The sequence below is a fragment of the Protopterus annectens genome, chromosome 6.part0, assembly GCF_019279795.1.
Source record: "Protopterus annectens isolate FY-2018-M chromosome 6.part0, PAN1.0, whole genome shotgun sequence".
Taxonomy (NCBI): Eukaryota; Metazoa; Chordata; order Ceratodontiformes; family Protopteridae; genus Protopterus; species Protopterus annectens.
Window position 1 is genome coordinate 1,078,049,273 of NC_056737.1, and position 13,840 is coordinate 1,078,063,112.

Consider the following 13,840-nt stretch of genomic DNA (forward strand, 5'->3'; position numbering starts at 1 on the left):
ATAGTGTTAGCTATCAAAGCGAGATCTGGGTATATCCATACCTAGCATTGCCATGGGACATAGTATAGCCTCGAAACCCCGGTAAAAATAGCTCTCAGAAGCTTCCAGTATTAGGCCCGAAGTGCGGAGCCGGGTTCGGCTCCCGAGGCCGGCATCAGCAAGAAGAAGGCAAGAAGAAGACAACTTTAACATGGAACGTTATGGTAAGTGCCATAACCTGTTACCACCAATGTTCAATCGTGCATACAGCTGCAGTAATCACAGATGGGTTTTTCTGCCGTCTGAAGCGTCCCACCGGTCGGCTTGAATTCCAAAGTCTTGGTCCGAGCGTCGGTTGTTGTCGCCTCTCTCCTGACGTCAGCCCGCAGGCCGGAGTATATAAGCATTGGCCGTTTAATGTTCTTCCAGTCTTTTTCTTGCCGCTGGTGCCCGAAGCAGAAGCAGTTCTAGTGCCGGTCAGCCAGCTCCTGAATTACTTTAAAATATTGGAAACCGGTCTTCCCATTAAAAGCTAAAAGTACCCCCATTGGGGAAACTTTTCTTGCCTCAGACCGATGTCAGAAAAAGTTAATAATTGTATTTCTTGTGGGAAGCAAATACCGCGCATAAGATTTCCATTCCTCTGCATACCTTGTTTGGGCCCAGACCCACTACGTCTCGGGCTGTAACGCTTTGGCGCTTACTTTTCAATAAATGCACTATTAAGAAACGCCGAGGCTTTGAGGTTCACCAACATTATTACTGGTAAAAGTCTTTGATTGCATAAATGTAAACGCGGATACTCCGACTCACCGCTTTTGTCCAAAAAACGCAAGCGACAAGACCGACATCGCGAGGCCTCGCTGGATTCCCCGCCCGACACCACGCCAAAACAGGCTACACGCCGGGTCCGGGTTCTCAGCTGCAGACGCCTTTGCAGTCCCTGACTACCGGCGACATTGACGCTTGGCGGTGTCCTCTGCACCCAGACCGCTGGTACCTGCCCTTTCCCTGTGACTACAACCAATCGAAGCCTTTGCTAATGTTGAGCCTACTAATGTGGATAGGTCCACTTCCACCCATGGTGTCTTTTAGACCCTCGCTATGCTTTTCTATTAAGGCCTTTACTAAATCCAAAGCAGCTACAGGCATCCCAAGAGGCCTGTTGCACCAGGGCCCATCTCCAGGCCCCATGCCTAAAAAACAGATGCTTAAAATGGCTGGAGGATTTAATTACTCTTATTAGGGGTTACGCGAACCCCCTCCAGACAAGAGACCCAGAGTGGAGGGAAGATTCCTACTTCTGATCAGGGATCCATTTTGCTCAGAACACATTCTGATGTAGAGGAACACTCTTACTCCCCTTTTGAGGGGATTCGGATGCAGAGCAGTCCATTTCCTTCTGTATCCTCCTCCTGAGGATTTTTCCTTTGGGGAAACCTTGCACACTTTGAGGGAAACGCACTTCCATTGGGAAGGCCAAGACTTTTCAAGATTCCAAGAAAAGGCTTAGGGGAATTTCAACTTTTGTTACTCCTCAACTTACAGACCTCTGGCTGCATACCTCCTGTTTTTGGACATACTTGATGAGTGTTTCATTTGGAGCACTTGCTCTTAACCCGGATCTGCCTCCTGCACCTGTCAACCTGATAGGTACTATAGAGGTGCCTAATCCTCACCAATTTCTCTTCCAAAAGCCATAATGCACGACCCTGAAACCATTTCTCAAGGCCCCAAGGGATTGAAGGCCTCCACTGCCAAGAATCCACTTCTTGCAGAAAGAGAGTCAAGATCTTTAGAAAGGTGGGGAAAAAGGTATATACGGCTCGCCACCTTAGCCATGAGGGCCACCTTAAATTGTCAGTTTCTATATGCTTAAATATCTAACAGTTCCTGTTATCACTAATTAAGGAATAAAATGTCTCAACCTTGATCAACCCAGATTTGAGAGGAGTTACAGGATTATGATGCATGAGTGCAGAGCAAGTGGGTAAACACACCTTTACTGATGTGGTTTGCAGTGCCCTAGAGGCCTCAAGTAGAGCGGCTAAGCTACAGGATCAGTCATTCAGCAGACATGCCTGGCTTAGGGAACAAAACTTGCCTCAATCATGTGAAAGCCCTAACTTCCAGATGCTCCTTTACAAAGGATGTGCTGTTTGGTACTAATGCTGAGGAGATATTACGGAAAATGGAAGAAAAGCCAAATCTATGTAAACTGTCAAAGACTTTTTTACAGGTCCAACCACCACGCTTTTAGCAGAAATTGGCCTTCAAAACTGGTCCTTTCCCAGCCACTGACAAGCCGCAAAGAGGTAGATACAGACACACAAGGGCAGAGGACAATCACAAGGATCATATAGAGGCCGACAATGGTAAACTCCAGCACCAAGAGGTGGCTAAGACAGTGCAACAACAAATACAGGAAACAAACCTGCAATGACTCCTCATTTCCATGCTGAAGCATGTCTCAGCTGGCAGCACCTTTGGGAGGAAAACTAGCATTATTTCTGTAAGAAATTGGCATATTGTCACAACAGACAAAATGGATCCTGGACATTATAAACAGAGGCTACAAATTTCAATTCCACACTCTTCCAAACATGAGAGGCATGCCAAACCTGCCACACAATCAAAGGGCAGAGGCACAACTACAAATTTCAAAGCTCATAAGAATGAGAGCTATTCAAGAGGTACCTACTACCTAACAAGGTCAAGGCGGTTTTATTCAATACTTTTTCTGGTACCAAGGAAAGGGAACCCGGATTGAGACCCATTTGGACTTATCCATCCTAAACACATTTTACTCGCATCTAAAAATTCAAGATGCCTCACATTACAGCAGCTTTTCCACATGCTGGGCAAGGAGTTTTGGCTGGTAACATTGACCTCAAGGAGGCATACCTGCATATCCCAATCAGACAAAGCTGCAGAAGCATACCTCAGATTTCTTGCAGGTTCAATCCACTATCAATTCTCTGCATTGCCTTGGCTTATCCTATCAACCCCAGAGTATTCACAAAGTGCCTGGCATCAGTGATTGCCTACTGCAGACTTCAAGGGATACAAATTTACCCTTATTTGGACTCCACTGCCTGATCCCACACAAAAAAAGCAGACAGCAAACACATACTTCTGGAACATCTGGCATATGTAACACGGTTACTGCATTCTCTGGGATACACCATCAACAAAGAGAAATCCAGGCTAACTCCATCTCAGAAAATAACTTTCCTGGGTGCCTACTTGGACACAAACACCCAGATGGCCTATCTTACGCCAGAAAAGCAGGGGCAACTAACTCAGTACTTCAAAATACTAGCAAAATGTAGCAAAATGTACCAGGCTTACTGCAAGGAAAATCCTGCAGGCTCTGGGCTTCATGGCATCTTGCATTCTTTTAATCCCATGTGCAAAGCTGCATATGAGGAAACTTCAATGGTACCTAAAAAAACTATGGTCTCAATACAGCCACAGTTTGGAAATAATAATACCAATAATTCCATGTTTGCAAAAGGAATTTCTATGGTGGGCCCAAGCATGTCAAGCAAACACAGGCCTCCCATTCTGCAAGCCTCAAGCAAAGCAAGTCATCACAACAGACGCTCAGATTACGCCTTGGGGCACGCCATGACGGACAGGTGCATTCAGGGGCAAATGGTCCCAAAAGGAAAAAAGCACCTTTCACATCAATCAAAAGAAATGCTAGCAGATAATAAATGCAATTACAGCTTTCAGGACTTCCTACATCCAGGACAATTACTGATAAGAACAGACAACACCACAGTGATGTGGTACATAAACAAACAAGGAGGAACACATTCATACCCCTTTGTGCAGACTCAGCCATGACTCTTGGAACTTGGCTCTGGAATGGCAAATCGAACTTCAAGCACAGTACTTGCCAGGATTGGAAAATGACGCTTGGCAGACAATCTAAGCAGAAATATGACATGATCCACACCTGAATGGAAGTTACATCCTCAGGTGTTTACAGAGATAATCCAGTTTGGGGAGGCCAGACATAGATCTTTTGCCTCCCACAGGAATCATCAATTGAAAAGTATTGTTCGAGGACTTTCCATCCAAAGGCCTGGAGAGTGGACGCCCTTTCATTCAGTTGGACAACATGGACAGTTTCACGCATTTCCCACCTCTGCCTCTTCTGCCCACAGAGTGCTTTTGAGCAAACGAGCAGACAGACCAAAGATGATACTGATTGCTCCAGATTGGCCAAGGCAACACTTTTGGCTACCCACCCTGAGGAGCCTAACACATACTCCTCCCTGGTCCCTGCCTCTAATGCCTCTTCTGCTGACTCAGCACAGCTACAAACTCTTCACAGTCAGCTGAAAACACTCAATCTCAAGCTTGGTATGGAAAATTCCTTAACACCACAACAGACCCTACTCTCCCAAGGAGGTGCAGGATGTCATTTTGGAGGCCAGGAAGGCCATCTACTAGAAAAAGCTTACTCCGCAAAATGGAAGCCGCTTTTGCTCTTGGAATGAGAAAAAAAGGCCAGACCCTAGAAAACTGAACTTGCCTCAGGTATTACAGTACCTAACAGAGCTGCTGAACAGTGGACTATCATTTTCTTCCATAAAAATCCATGCCTCAGCCATTTCTGCAGAATTCAACACGGATCCTCCTTTATTTTCTCTTCACCCACTCTTACTTACAGTTCCTCAGAGGCTAAGAATATAAGACCACCAAGGAAACAACCAATACCAGCCTGGGATCTTAATTACATACTAGAAAATTTAACATTGCCCTTGGAACCAGCTGCCTCAACAGATTTGCAATATTTGTCCTGGAAAACAGCCTTCCTTCTGGCTATCAATGGGCCAGCTCGTGAGGGTTTCTTCGAACTACAGGCCCTCATGGCTGGTGCAGCCCTTTCTCATTTTCCATCAGGACAGGGTTTCCTCTTCGTACTCAACCCATCATCATTTATGCCTAAAGTGGTATCCAGGGTAGCTTTAAATCAAGCCATACACCTACCTTCCTTTTACCCCAATCCTCAAAATAAAGGGGAAAGGCTGCTACACTCTTTAGACATCCATAGGCAGCTACTGCATTATTTGACAGAACAAAGTCCTTCAGGAAATCAAGAACAACTCTTGTGTCCTATGCTTATGTAGGGCTAAAGGGAAGCCAGTTACCAAACAGACTATTTCAAAGTGGATAGGCCACTGCATACCTGGTTTTGTTATTCCTATCATGGGAAATCTGTTCCTACAGGTATCAGATCACACTCCACCAGGGCCCTGCAGCTACCTCTACTGCCTTCCTCAGAGGAGTTCATACCAAAGATATTTTGGAAGCAGCCACTTGGAGTTCTGTACATACTTTCACAAACACTATCACCTGCCTTTATATTCCAGAACTAGAGCAGGCTTTGCCACTGCTGTGTTGCAGGGCATTCTGGCTCAGCCTCCAGTTCCTCCTAGTACCTACCACCCTGTGCGTAGCTTTGGGACTCTACCCATCTGTTCGAGATTACTGGCAGCTGTATGCACGATGAACATAGTACAGTTTTGTAAATTTTACCATAAATGTAGATGTTCGAAAGTGCTTCATTACAGCTGCAGTACAGGTTTCCTCCCCTCCTTCCCCACTTGGTGATTAAAAGGCATGGGCGAACACCCTCTTCATACTACCTGACTGGGTTATCCTTCTATTGGTTTATTTGCTTGCAGCTACTGATTTTGGATTATATTGCATTGATTGTATATACATAGAAAACATTATTTATGTATTGCCTTCCTTCTGGGGGCACCTGACATCTGGGGCAAGAAAGACTCGAGAAGAACATGGCGTCAGGCTGTGTCTTATATACTCCGGCCTCGCTGACGCCAGGAGAGAGAGCTTAATAACAACCGACGCCGGACTACCTACTTTGGAATTTGGCCTTCGACTGAGGGACAAGCCTCTGGACGGGCAGAAAAACCCATCTGTGATTACTGCAGCTGTATTAGCACTCGAACATCTACATTTATGGTAAGTACATAACTTCTCATTACCCCATTCTGGCCTCAGCAAGTGTGGTTCCCTTCCTTTGGTTGCATTTAGTACGTCTTCCTTGGACACTGGATCCCAGTCCAGGCCACGTGTCTCATCCATCAGGACAAGTTCACCCGGATATTGCAGACCTCAAGTTTAACTGCATGATTTCTCCAATTCTGATGATGGCTAGATAGTCCAGGTTTTCCTCCCCAGTTCAAAAAATCCTAATCTGTTTTCATAAACCTTCGACTAAGAAAATTTATAAAAGTAAATGGAAAAGGTTTTCCTTTTGGGCTCATCAGAGAGAATTAGGTCCCTTGACCACTCCACTTTCAGCTGTTCTAGATTTCCGTGCCTTGATGTTTCAAGATGGAGCACATTTTTCCACTTTTAAGTTCAGTTAGCAGCAATCTCGAACAATCACATCTGAGATAATGCTTCTCCATTAGCATCATCCAAATTATGTAAGGCCTTTCTTAAGGGTACCTTCTTGCTTAGACCTCCAATAAAGGGACCTACTCCACCTTGGGACCTACTGTGAATTTGCAAATCTTAGCATTTTCTCCCTTTGAACCATCAGCTAAAGTAGGTTTCAAGTTTTTTTTCTTGGAAAATTGACTTTCTGGTGGCTATAATGTCTGCAAGATGAGTATCTGAACTCTAAGCACGGTCTCCCAAACCACTGTATTTGATATTACACAAGGCCAGAGGTACTTTACACACAAATCCTTCTTTCCTACCAAAAGTTGCCTCTGAAACCAATATGAACCCAAGTGATCAGTTCACCAGTTTTCTTCCCCAAATTTGAAAACAAAGGAGAATACATTGTTCATCTTATTGATGTACATAGACAACTTTGTTTCTACCTTCACAGGACCAAGGAATTTAGAAAAACTGATCAGTTATTTGTCTCTTTTTTTACTAGTAAAAGATTGGGAAGACCAGTTTCTAAATCTACACTGGCTAAATGGTTAACAGATTGTTTATTCCTATAACCTTGACAAGACAACCAAAAGCCCATTCAACCAGGTCATTGTTTACATCGGCAGCCTTTTGGGCTACAGCCTCTATTGATATTTGTGCAGTTGCCATTTGGTCTAATACTCATATTTTTATTGTGCATTACAAATTGGATATTATTTCTAGAAATAGAACTGCCTTTGGTTCCACGGTGCTGTGGAATATCTTCCATGAGTGTCACCCAAGGTTACCGTAGCTGGGGAATCTGCCCCATTCGTTGAGGAATGAATGCAAAATGGCATCACCAGATAAAGAAGTTATCACCATAATGTTCCATCTGTGTTGTCCATTTTCATTCTTCCTCAACACCCCTCCCTTTCCTTCCTCTGTCCATGATCTTGGATGGAGACCTAACATTAGTATTGTTAGGAACCATAGTTCCTGTTTGAGCTCCTGATCTTTCACCTATCACTTTCCTTTCATAGCAGTGTTATTACATATTAGGATTATAATTTGTTATAGCAGCAAACTCGAACTGAGGTTTGTAGTGGTCAGGAGCATTATGGGTAAGGGAGGAGCTCTAGATTCTGATCCTAGAATCTTTAGAAAGTAGCCAAATCAGATCCAAAGATTGGATCTAAACCCATTTGTTGAGGAAGAATGAAAATGGATAACACAGGCGGAACATTATGGTGAGTACATAACTACTACTCTTGTCACTGAACATGGGATTTAAGCTGATAATATTCCATTAAACTGTTGTGTCGTAATTGCAGGACGAATTGACCGCAAGATTGAATTTCCATTACCAGATGAAAAAACAAAGAGGCGCATTTTCCAGATCCACACAAGCAGAATGACATTAGCAACTGATGTAAACTTAGATGATTTGATTATGGCCAAGGATGATCTGTCAGGAGCAGATATTAAGGTAAGCGCTGTTTATTAGCTAGGATGTAGTTCTTTCCAGTCACCAGTGTAAATCAATTCTGGGATACCAGATGTCTTTGGTAAACGGGTCGAAGTGCATTTGTTACAGAACATAGTAGTGTGTTCCTCCACTAGCACTTGCCCCACTCTTGCTGTTTGTTACCAGTGAAGTTGTGATTGTTGTAGAAGTTAAGCTTTACAAAAAGAGTAGAAAGAACAGTCTATAATTTAGCAGAATTGTGTGAGTTTTTTTGTAGGCTGCATACGAGCCTTCCAAGTTCACAGCTGACTCTGCAACTCTGTTTGCAGCTTTTTTCCCTTCAAAGTCTATAATTTTGTTTTCATGTTGCTTTTAGGTGTTAGCTCAACAGTTTGTATGTTGCAGATTTCCAAATGTGTGTGTTTTTTTAAGTAACCATGCTTAAGGAGATGTTGCTTTTTTGCCATTGACAGCAGTTTTGCAGCAGGGTTAACACAGAAAAGAAAAGGTGTAGGAAAACAGAGAGCTGCTAAAGTTATGTGGTTGCAGTCCATCCCCTTTCCTATGGAGCGGTCCCACTTTTAAATCCTTTGTCCTGCTTCCCACACCACCCTGTTCTGTAGCACAAAGTATTCCACTCTCAAAACAACTTAGAACTTGGTCGTTCTTAACTTGCAAGAGAAATCCACTTGATGCTTAATTGATTATGAGGTGCTACTGTGTACCGGTGATGTGATTTCAGGTGCATAAGCGTAGTTATCATAGTAATAAGCCTGTTTATCACAGTAAAAGTGAAGAGATTTTTGTATTCAGAAAGGAAGCATGGATAAAACTGCTAAACATGCAGCAAATTACAATGTGATGAGTGAATCACGTTATTGTAGTGTGAGAGTATTTGTGTGTCAATGTTACTTGAGAATGTAGTTATTAAAAGCTGATTGTCTCCCATCTTATATGCAAACTTTATTGATTGAATAGATCTGAGTCAGCTTTGTTCAATATTTTTCTTTGTGTACATAGCCTACTGTAACTGCCTGTTGCAATATTTATAAAGCAGTTTCTACAATATTCTTTCAAAAAGTCATTTTGTCCTGTATTTTAATGTACATTACATAGCTTTCATTGCACTAGGTCAGACATTATAGTTGCGTATTAAAAATGTACAGTGTGCCGTACAGTAGCTTCAGTTTTGTGCTCTTTAGTTTCTACCATCTGATTCCAGAATTAAAAATGTTTAGAGTAAACTATGTCAAACAGTAGTTTGGAGTTGGAACAGAAGATTAAGTTATGCTCCATTAATGATCTACTTCCTGTACTACAGGGTTCAGTTCCCTCAGCTTTCATTTGCCTACTGAGTGACCTTGAGCCAAGTCACTTGAAAACTGTACTTAGAGGCAATTGAAAATTTGGGCTGGGCTACTTAATGGTCTCCTGGATTGCATGATTAGTAACTATCTATGGACATGTGATGTTATTCTTAACTAGTACTTCTGTAACATTTTAAGTGAATTAGTGCTTCAAAACAGTTTTATGTATTACTCTAATATTACTTTTAAGGAAGGGTTATTTATGATCCCCAGCATAACTGTGAAGCTGACAGTTTTTGATCTGAATAATTTTAGGTTCATAGGTAGGTACTAGGTTATCTGCCCAAGGGCATTTACAAGCCTAGCCAGAGTGTGTTGGCTTTCATCACCCCCTTAGATTAGTTCCCTGTGCCTCTGACCAGCAGAGACAGTTCCCTGTGCCTCTGTCCAGCAGAGCCACTGCAGTGATCCCCGGAGTAAATTTTCTGTTTCCCATCCACCCGCCAAGGTTTCTCTTGAACAGTGCTAGTGAAGGGGCTCTGCCTGATGTATATTGGAATCTTGTTCCAAAGCATGGGGAGTCTCTGGGTCAGGAATCTGTCCCTCCAGCACGACCTATTTATTGTTGTTGTAAGGTTTATATCCCTAGAGCGTGTGGCTCTGAGATTTGTTTTTTTTTAGGTGGAGCATATCCATCAATTCTGGGCTGGGCATGGCCTTGTATGTCAAGCAGATAACACCTCTGAGTAAGCGATATGCAACCGAGTACAGCTGGAGTTTCTTTAGTCGGGCTGCATAAGTCATCTGTTTGAGACCAGTAATCCTTTTGGTGAAGTACTTTTATGGTCTTTCCAGCTGTTGAAGGTGTCTTGTAAGGTACATCCCAAATGGGCGTTGTATTCTATAGTGGGTCTAATAATTGATGAGTCGAGAGGTACAATAACCTCCTTTGTTCTGGATGCGAACCCTTTTGAGATTAGGTGGGCCACGTAGAAGGATTTTCTAACCATCTTGGCAATATGATTATCAAAGGAGAGGTTGCCATCTACTTGGGGCCCCAGATCCCTTATTACTTTTTCTGTATTTAGGGGACTACCACCTGTGTGGTAGTTTGCGGGTACTTTGTTTTTTCCAAAGGGGATGACTATGCACTTTTTGGCATTCAGCTTGAGGCCATGATTTTGACACCAGGTATCCATCTCAGTGAGACCCTTTTGGAGGGTTGACACCAGGTATCCGTCTCAGTGAGACCCTTTTGGAGGGTGTCTGTATCAACCAGAGAGTCAGTTATGGCCCCTAGTTTGCAGTTGTCTGCGAACTTGGTCAGCCAAAGTCCTCCTGTGTTTGCCTGTACCTCTGAGAAGTATTATACCGAACAGGAGGGGTCCTAGGACTGAGCCCTGGGGGACACCACTTGTAACCGGTTTAGAGTCGGATCTAGAGTCTGCAACTCTCACCGTGTGGGTTCTGTCCGTGAGCCAATTTGCAACCCATCTCATGACGTAGGGGTTAATCTTCAGGTTGGTGAGTTTGTCTATAATACCAGAATGGGGAATGGTGTTGAAAGCCTTTGCAAGGTCTAGGTAGACTGTGTGGACCTCCTTACTTGCGTCTAATGCCTTGGTAACTGTCTCAAAGAAGTCCACCAAGTTTAGGAGGCATGATCTGCCCTTAACAAAGCCAAACTGGGTGGGGTCCAAAGTTTGGAGGTTCCTAATGTCTCTGTTAATGTGTTCCATGATGATGTGTTCCATAGCCTTGCAGACCAGGCTAGTCAGGCTTATAAGGCAATAGTTCCCGGTGTCCGTTGTGGCACCACCTTTTTGGAGCGGGATAACTGTTGCTGTGCGCCACTCTGTGGGTACGTAGGCTGGAGAGAGGCTGAGTTTGAACAGTGTGTTTAGGTGAGGGGTTAGTTCATTTTGGAGCTCTTGTAAGACACAGCCTGGGACACCGTCCGGTCCCATTGATGCTGTGTTTTTGGCTTTGGATAGGGCTGTTTTAACCTGTATGTCGGTGATTGCTGGGGCCTTAAATTCTTCTGGTATGGTTATGCGCCCTTTAGGGGGTGAGAGGGGTGTGAAGTTTGCATTGAACCTGTCTGCCAAAATGTTGGCAATATCCGTCGGTTCAGTGTATTTTGTACCATTCTGCACCAACTCAGAGCAGATCTGAGAGTTTCCATTTAGGTTCTTGACATAGCTAAAGAACGCTTTGTGGTTATCTTTGGAGTCCTTGGCAATTGATTTAATGAGGGACCGTAGTTTCTTGCTGATACTGATCAGGGATGTCTTTCCTTCTAGGGATTTTGCTCTTATCTGTACTAGTTTCCTCCTATTGTAGAGTCTGTTTATGGCAGGGGTCCACCAGACTGGTTTCCTTTACTTGGAGGAGTGAGTCTTGGTTTTACTTAGGATAGCATGATCCATGCATTCCTGCAGATGATCATAGAGTGCCTTTGTATAGGTTTCAGCAGCTTAGACAACATTGTCCATTGGCGTGGGGGCTGTGAACCTTTCCACCTCGGTCTTAAGCAACATGGAGTTTGCTTTTGTAAAGTTTTTCATGGTGATTTCCTTGATTGGGGTTGGGGGCAGAATGTGAATATCCAGAGTGATTAGTCTATGGTCTGATCTAACCAGTTAGGGGTTGACATCAGGTGTGGAACACTGGTCGCCCATGTTGGTGATGACCAGGTCCAATATGTTGTTCCCTCTGGTGGGGGTGTTGACCAATTGATCCAGGGCATTTGAGTTTATAAATTCTAGGAAGCGTTGGGCAAAGGACCTGAGTAGTTCTCCCAGTTAATGTTTGGGTAGTTGAAATCACCCAGTATTAGGGTGTTTGGTAGGACCTTCATATTTCCCAGTGTCTCCAGAAATGCGGAATGGGAGTCCTGGGTCATGGTGGGTGATCTGTAGCAAGCTACAGTTTCGATTACAGTTTTGCCCGTTGTTAGTTGCACTTGGATGATCTCTGATGCGTCGTACTGCGCCACTAACCTGGAGGTGTGAGTATCCTTGATAAGTATGGATACACCCCCGCCTTTTGTGTTTCGGTCCGGGTTCTGTGGCCGGAAGGTATGGTATGAGTTGTAGCCTGGTAGTGCTGGGGTGCTCTCTGGAGCCTTAAACCAGGTTTCTGTTACTGCACAGATATCGATGTTCTCCATACTGAGGAGTGCCTCGAGTGTGTGCATTTTGAGGTTTAGATTTCTGGCGTTGAGTAGCATTACCCTCAGTTTTTGGTTACTTGTGCTATTTACGGTGATGGGGTTTGTCTTTTGAGCCATGCCTAAAAAAGGCACTATGGGGGCGGCAAGAGCCTTTGCCAGTATTTGAAAGCCTAAGGGTGACAGGTGCAAGCCATCTCTTGCGAAACAACGTGGCTTGTCGAACATGTCATCCCAGGCAGACAGATACTGGATCCCCTTTGAATGACACCAGAAACTTAGCCAATTGTTGAAGTTAATCATTTTTTCTTTATACTGTGGCATCATTCTTGGTGAGGGCAGGATGCTACTCAGGGTCAGGGTCATACCTGCCTGGGCTACATGATCAGAGAGCTCTTCCATGTCTCTTCATGTAGTCCAGGGAGGTACGTCTCCGGTCATTCACACCAACATGTACAATGACAGAGTCATATTTGTACTTGTTCTAGAGTGACCTGAGTGCTTGTGTTATGTGGCGGATTCTGGCACCCGATAGGCAGCTAACTGTAACCTTCTCCTTGTCCAGCCTAGTTAGTGGGACATCAGTGTGCCTGACTATAGAGTCGCCTATCACTAGTGTGTTGGGTATGTTATTTGCCTTAAGGGCTGTGATTGCGTGGCACCTGATTATGTGAAGTATGTGTTTCATAGTTGGTGATGGGTTGTGGAGGTTGCTTGGATGTCTGCTTTGGAGGTCTCTGTTGCTTTTGCAGATTTTTATTTAGAGCCTCCGAGTATGTTTTTGTGTGTTATTTGTCTGTGTTGGTTTGTTAGGTCTATGTGAGACTGGTGGTGTGTTGCAAGTATTACCCTTCTCCTCTTGACAGTCAGTTACAGTCTGGGGTTGATGGAGCTTTGCCTCTAGTCTGGCTGTATAATTGCATCTCTCGCATGTATTAGTGTTTGGTGGTAGGAGGAGAGGGTTGTCTGTGTACATGAGGCAGTTGTAACACTGCATCAAAATGCCCAGATTCACCAGTTGGACTGGAGAGTACACCGGAAACTGCCCTTTGGGCATGCCTGAATAGGTAGAGTGAGTTGTTTTTCTGATTGACTGGTGGGGACTAATAGAGAGCTTTGTCCTTCTGGACAGTATAAGGGGAGCTAGTGCTAGTGGTGTTTATTGCTTGTTATGAGTTTTAAGCAAGTGCTGGGCTGTAAAATAAATGGTTTGAGTGCTAAAGTTGAAGGTTTGTCTAGTTCCAAGGGAAAAACTGAAGAGTAGACTTTGTGGGGTCTGGAATAGTTTAACCCTAGCTAACCGGCGCGCAAAGCCACGCAAATGTGGTTTTATATCAGGAAGATTAAAGAGATAGAAATTAGCCCAAAATGGCCAATGAAACTACAGTTTCTGGGCAGAAACCACTCCTCCAAGGACAGTTAGGCTGTTCAGAGCTCCCCACTCTCACTGGTGAACAAAGAAACTTCCTTTTTGCCAAAGTAAGGTATGGCCAAACACAGAAG

The 13,840-nt window shown here is 44.0% G+C and overlaps 1 protein-coding gene across 1 annotated transcript in view; it reads left to right on the forward strand.

The window, feature by feature from the left end:
* PSMC1 (proteasome 26S subunit, ATPase 1) overlaps positions 1-13,840 on the forward strand; it is a 561,132-nt gene that overhangs the window by 506,512 nt on the left and 40,780 nt on the right. Inside the window, exon 10 of the mRNA XM_044074701.1 lies at positions 7,725-7,879. Coding sequence (XP_043930636.1) covers positions 7,725-7,879 — 155 coding nt within the window. The remainder of the gene's footprint in view (positions 1-7,724; positions 7,880-13,840) is intronic.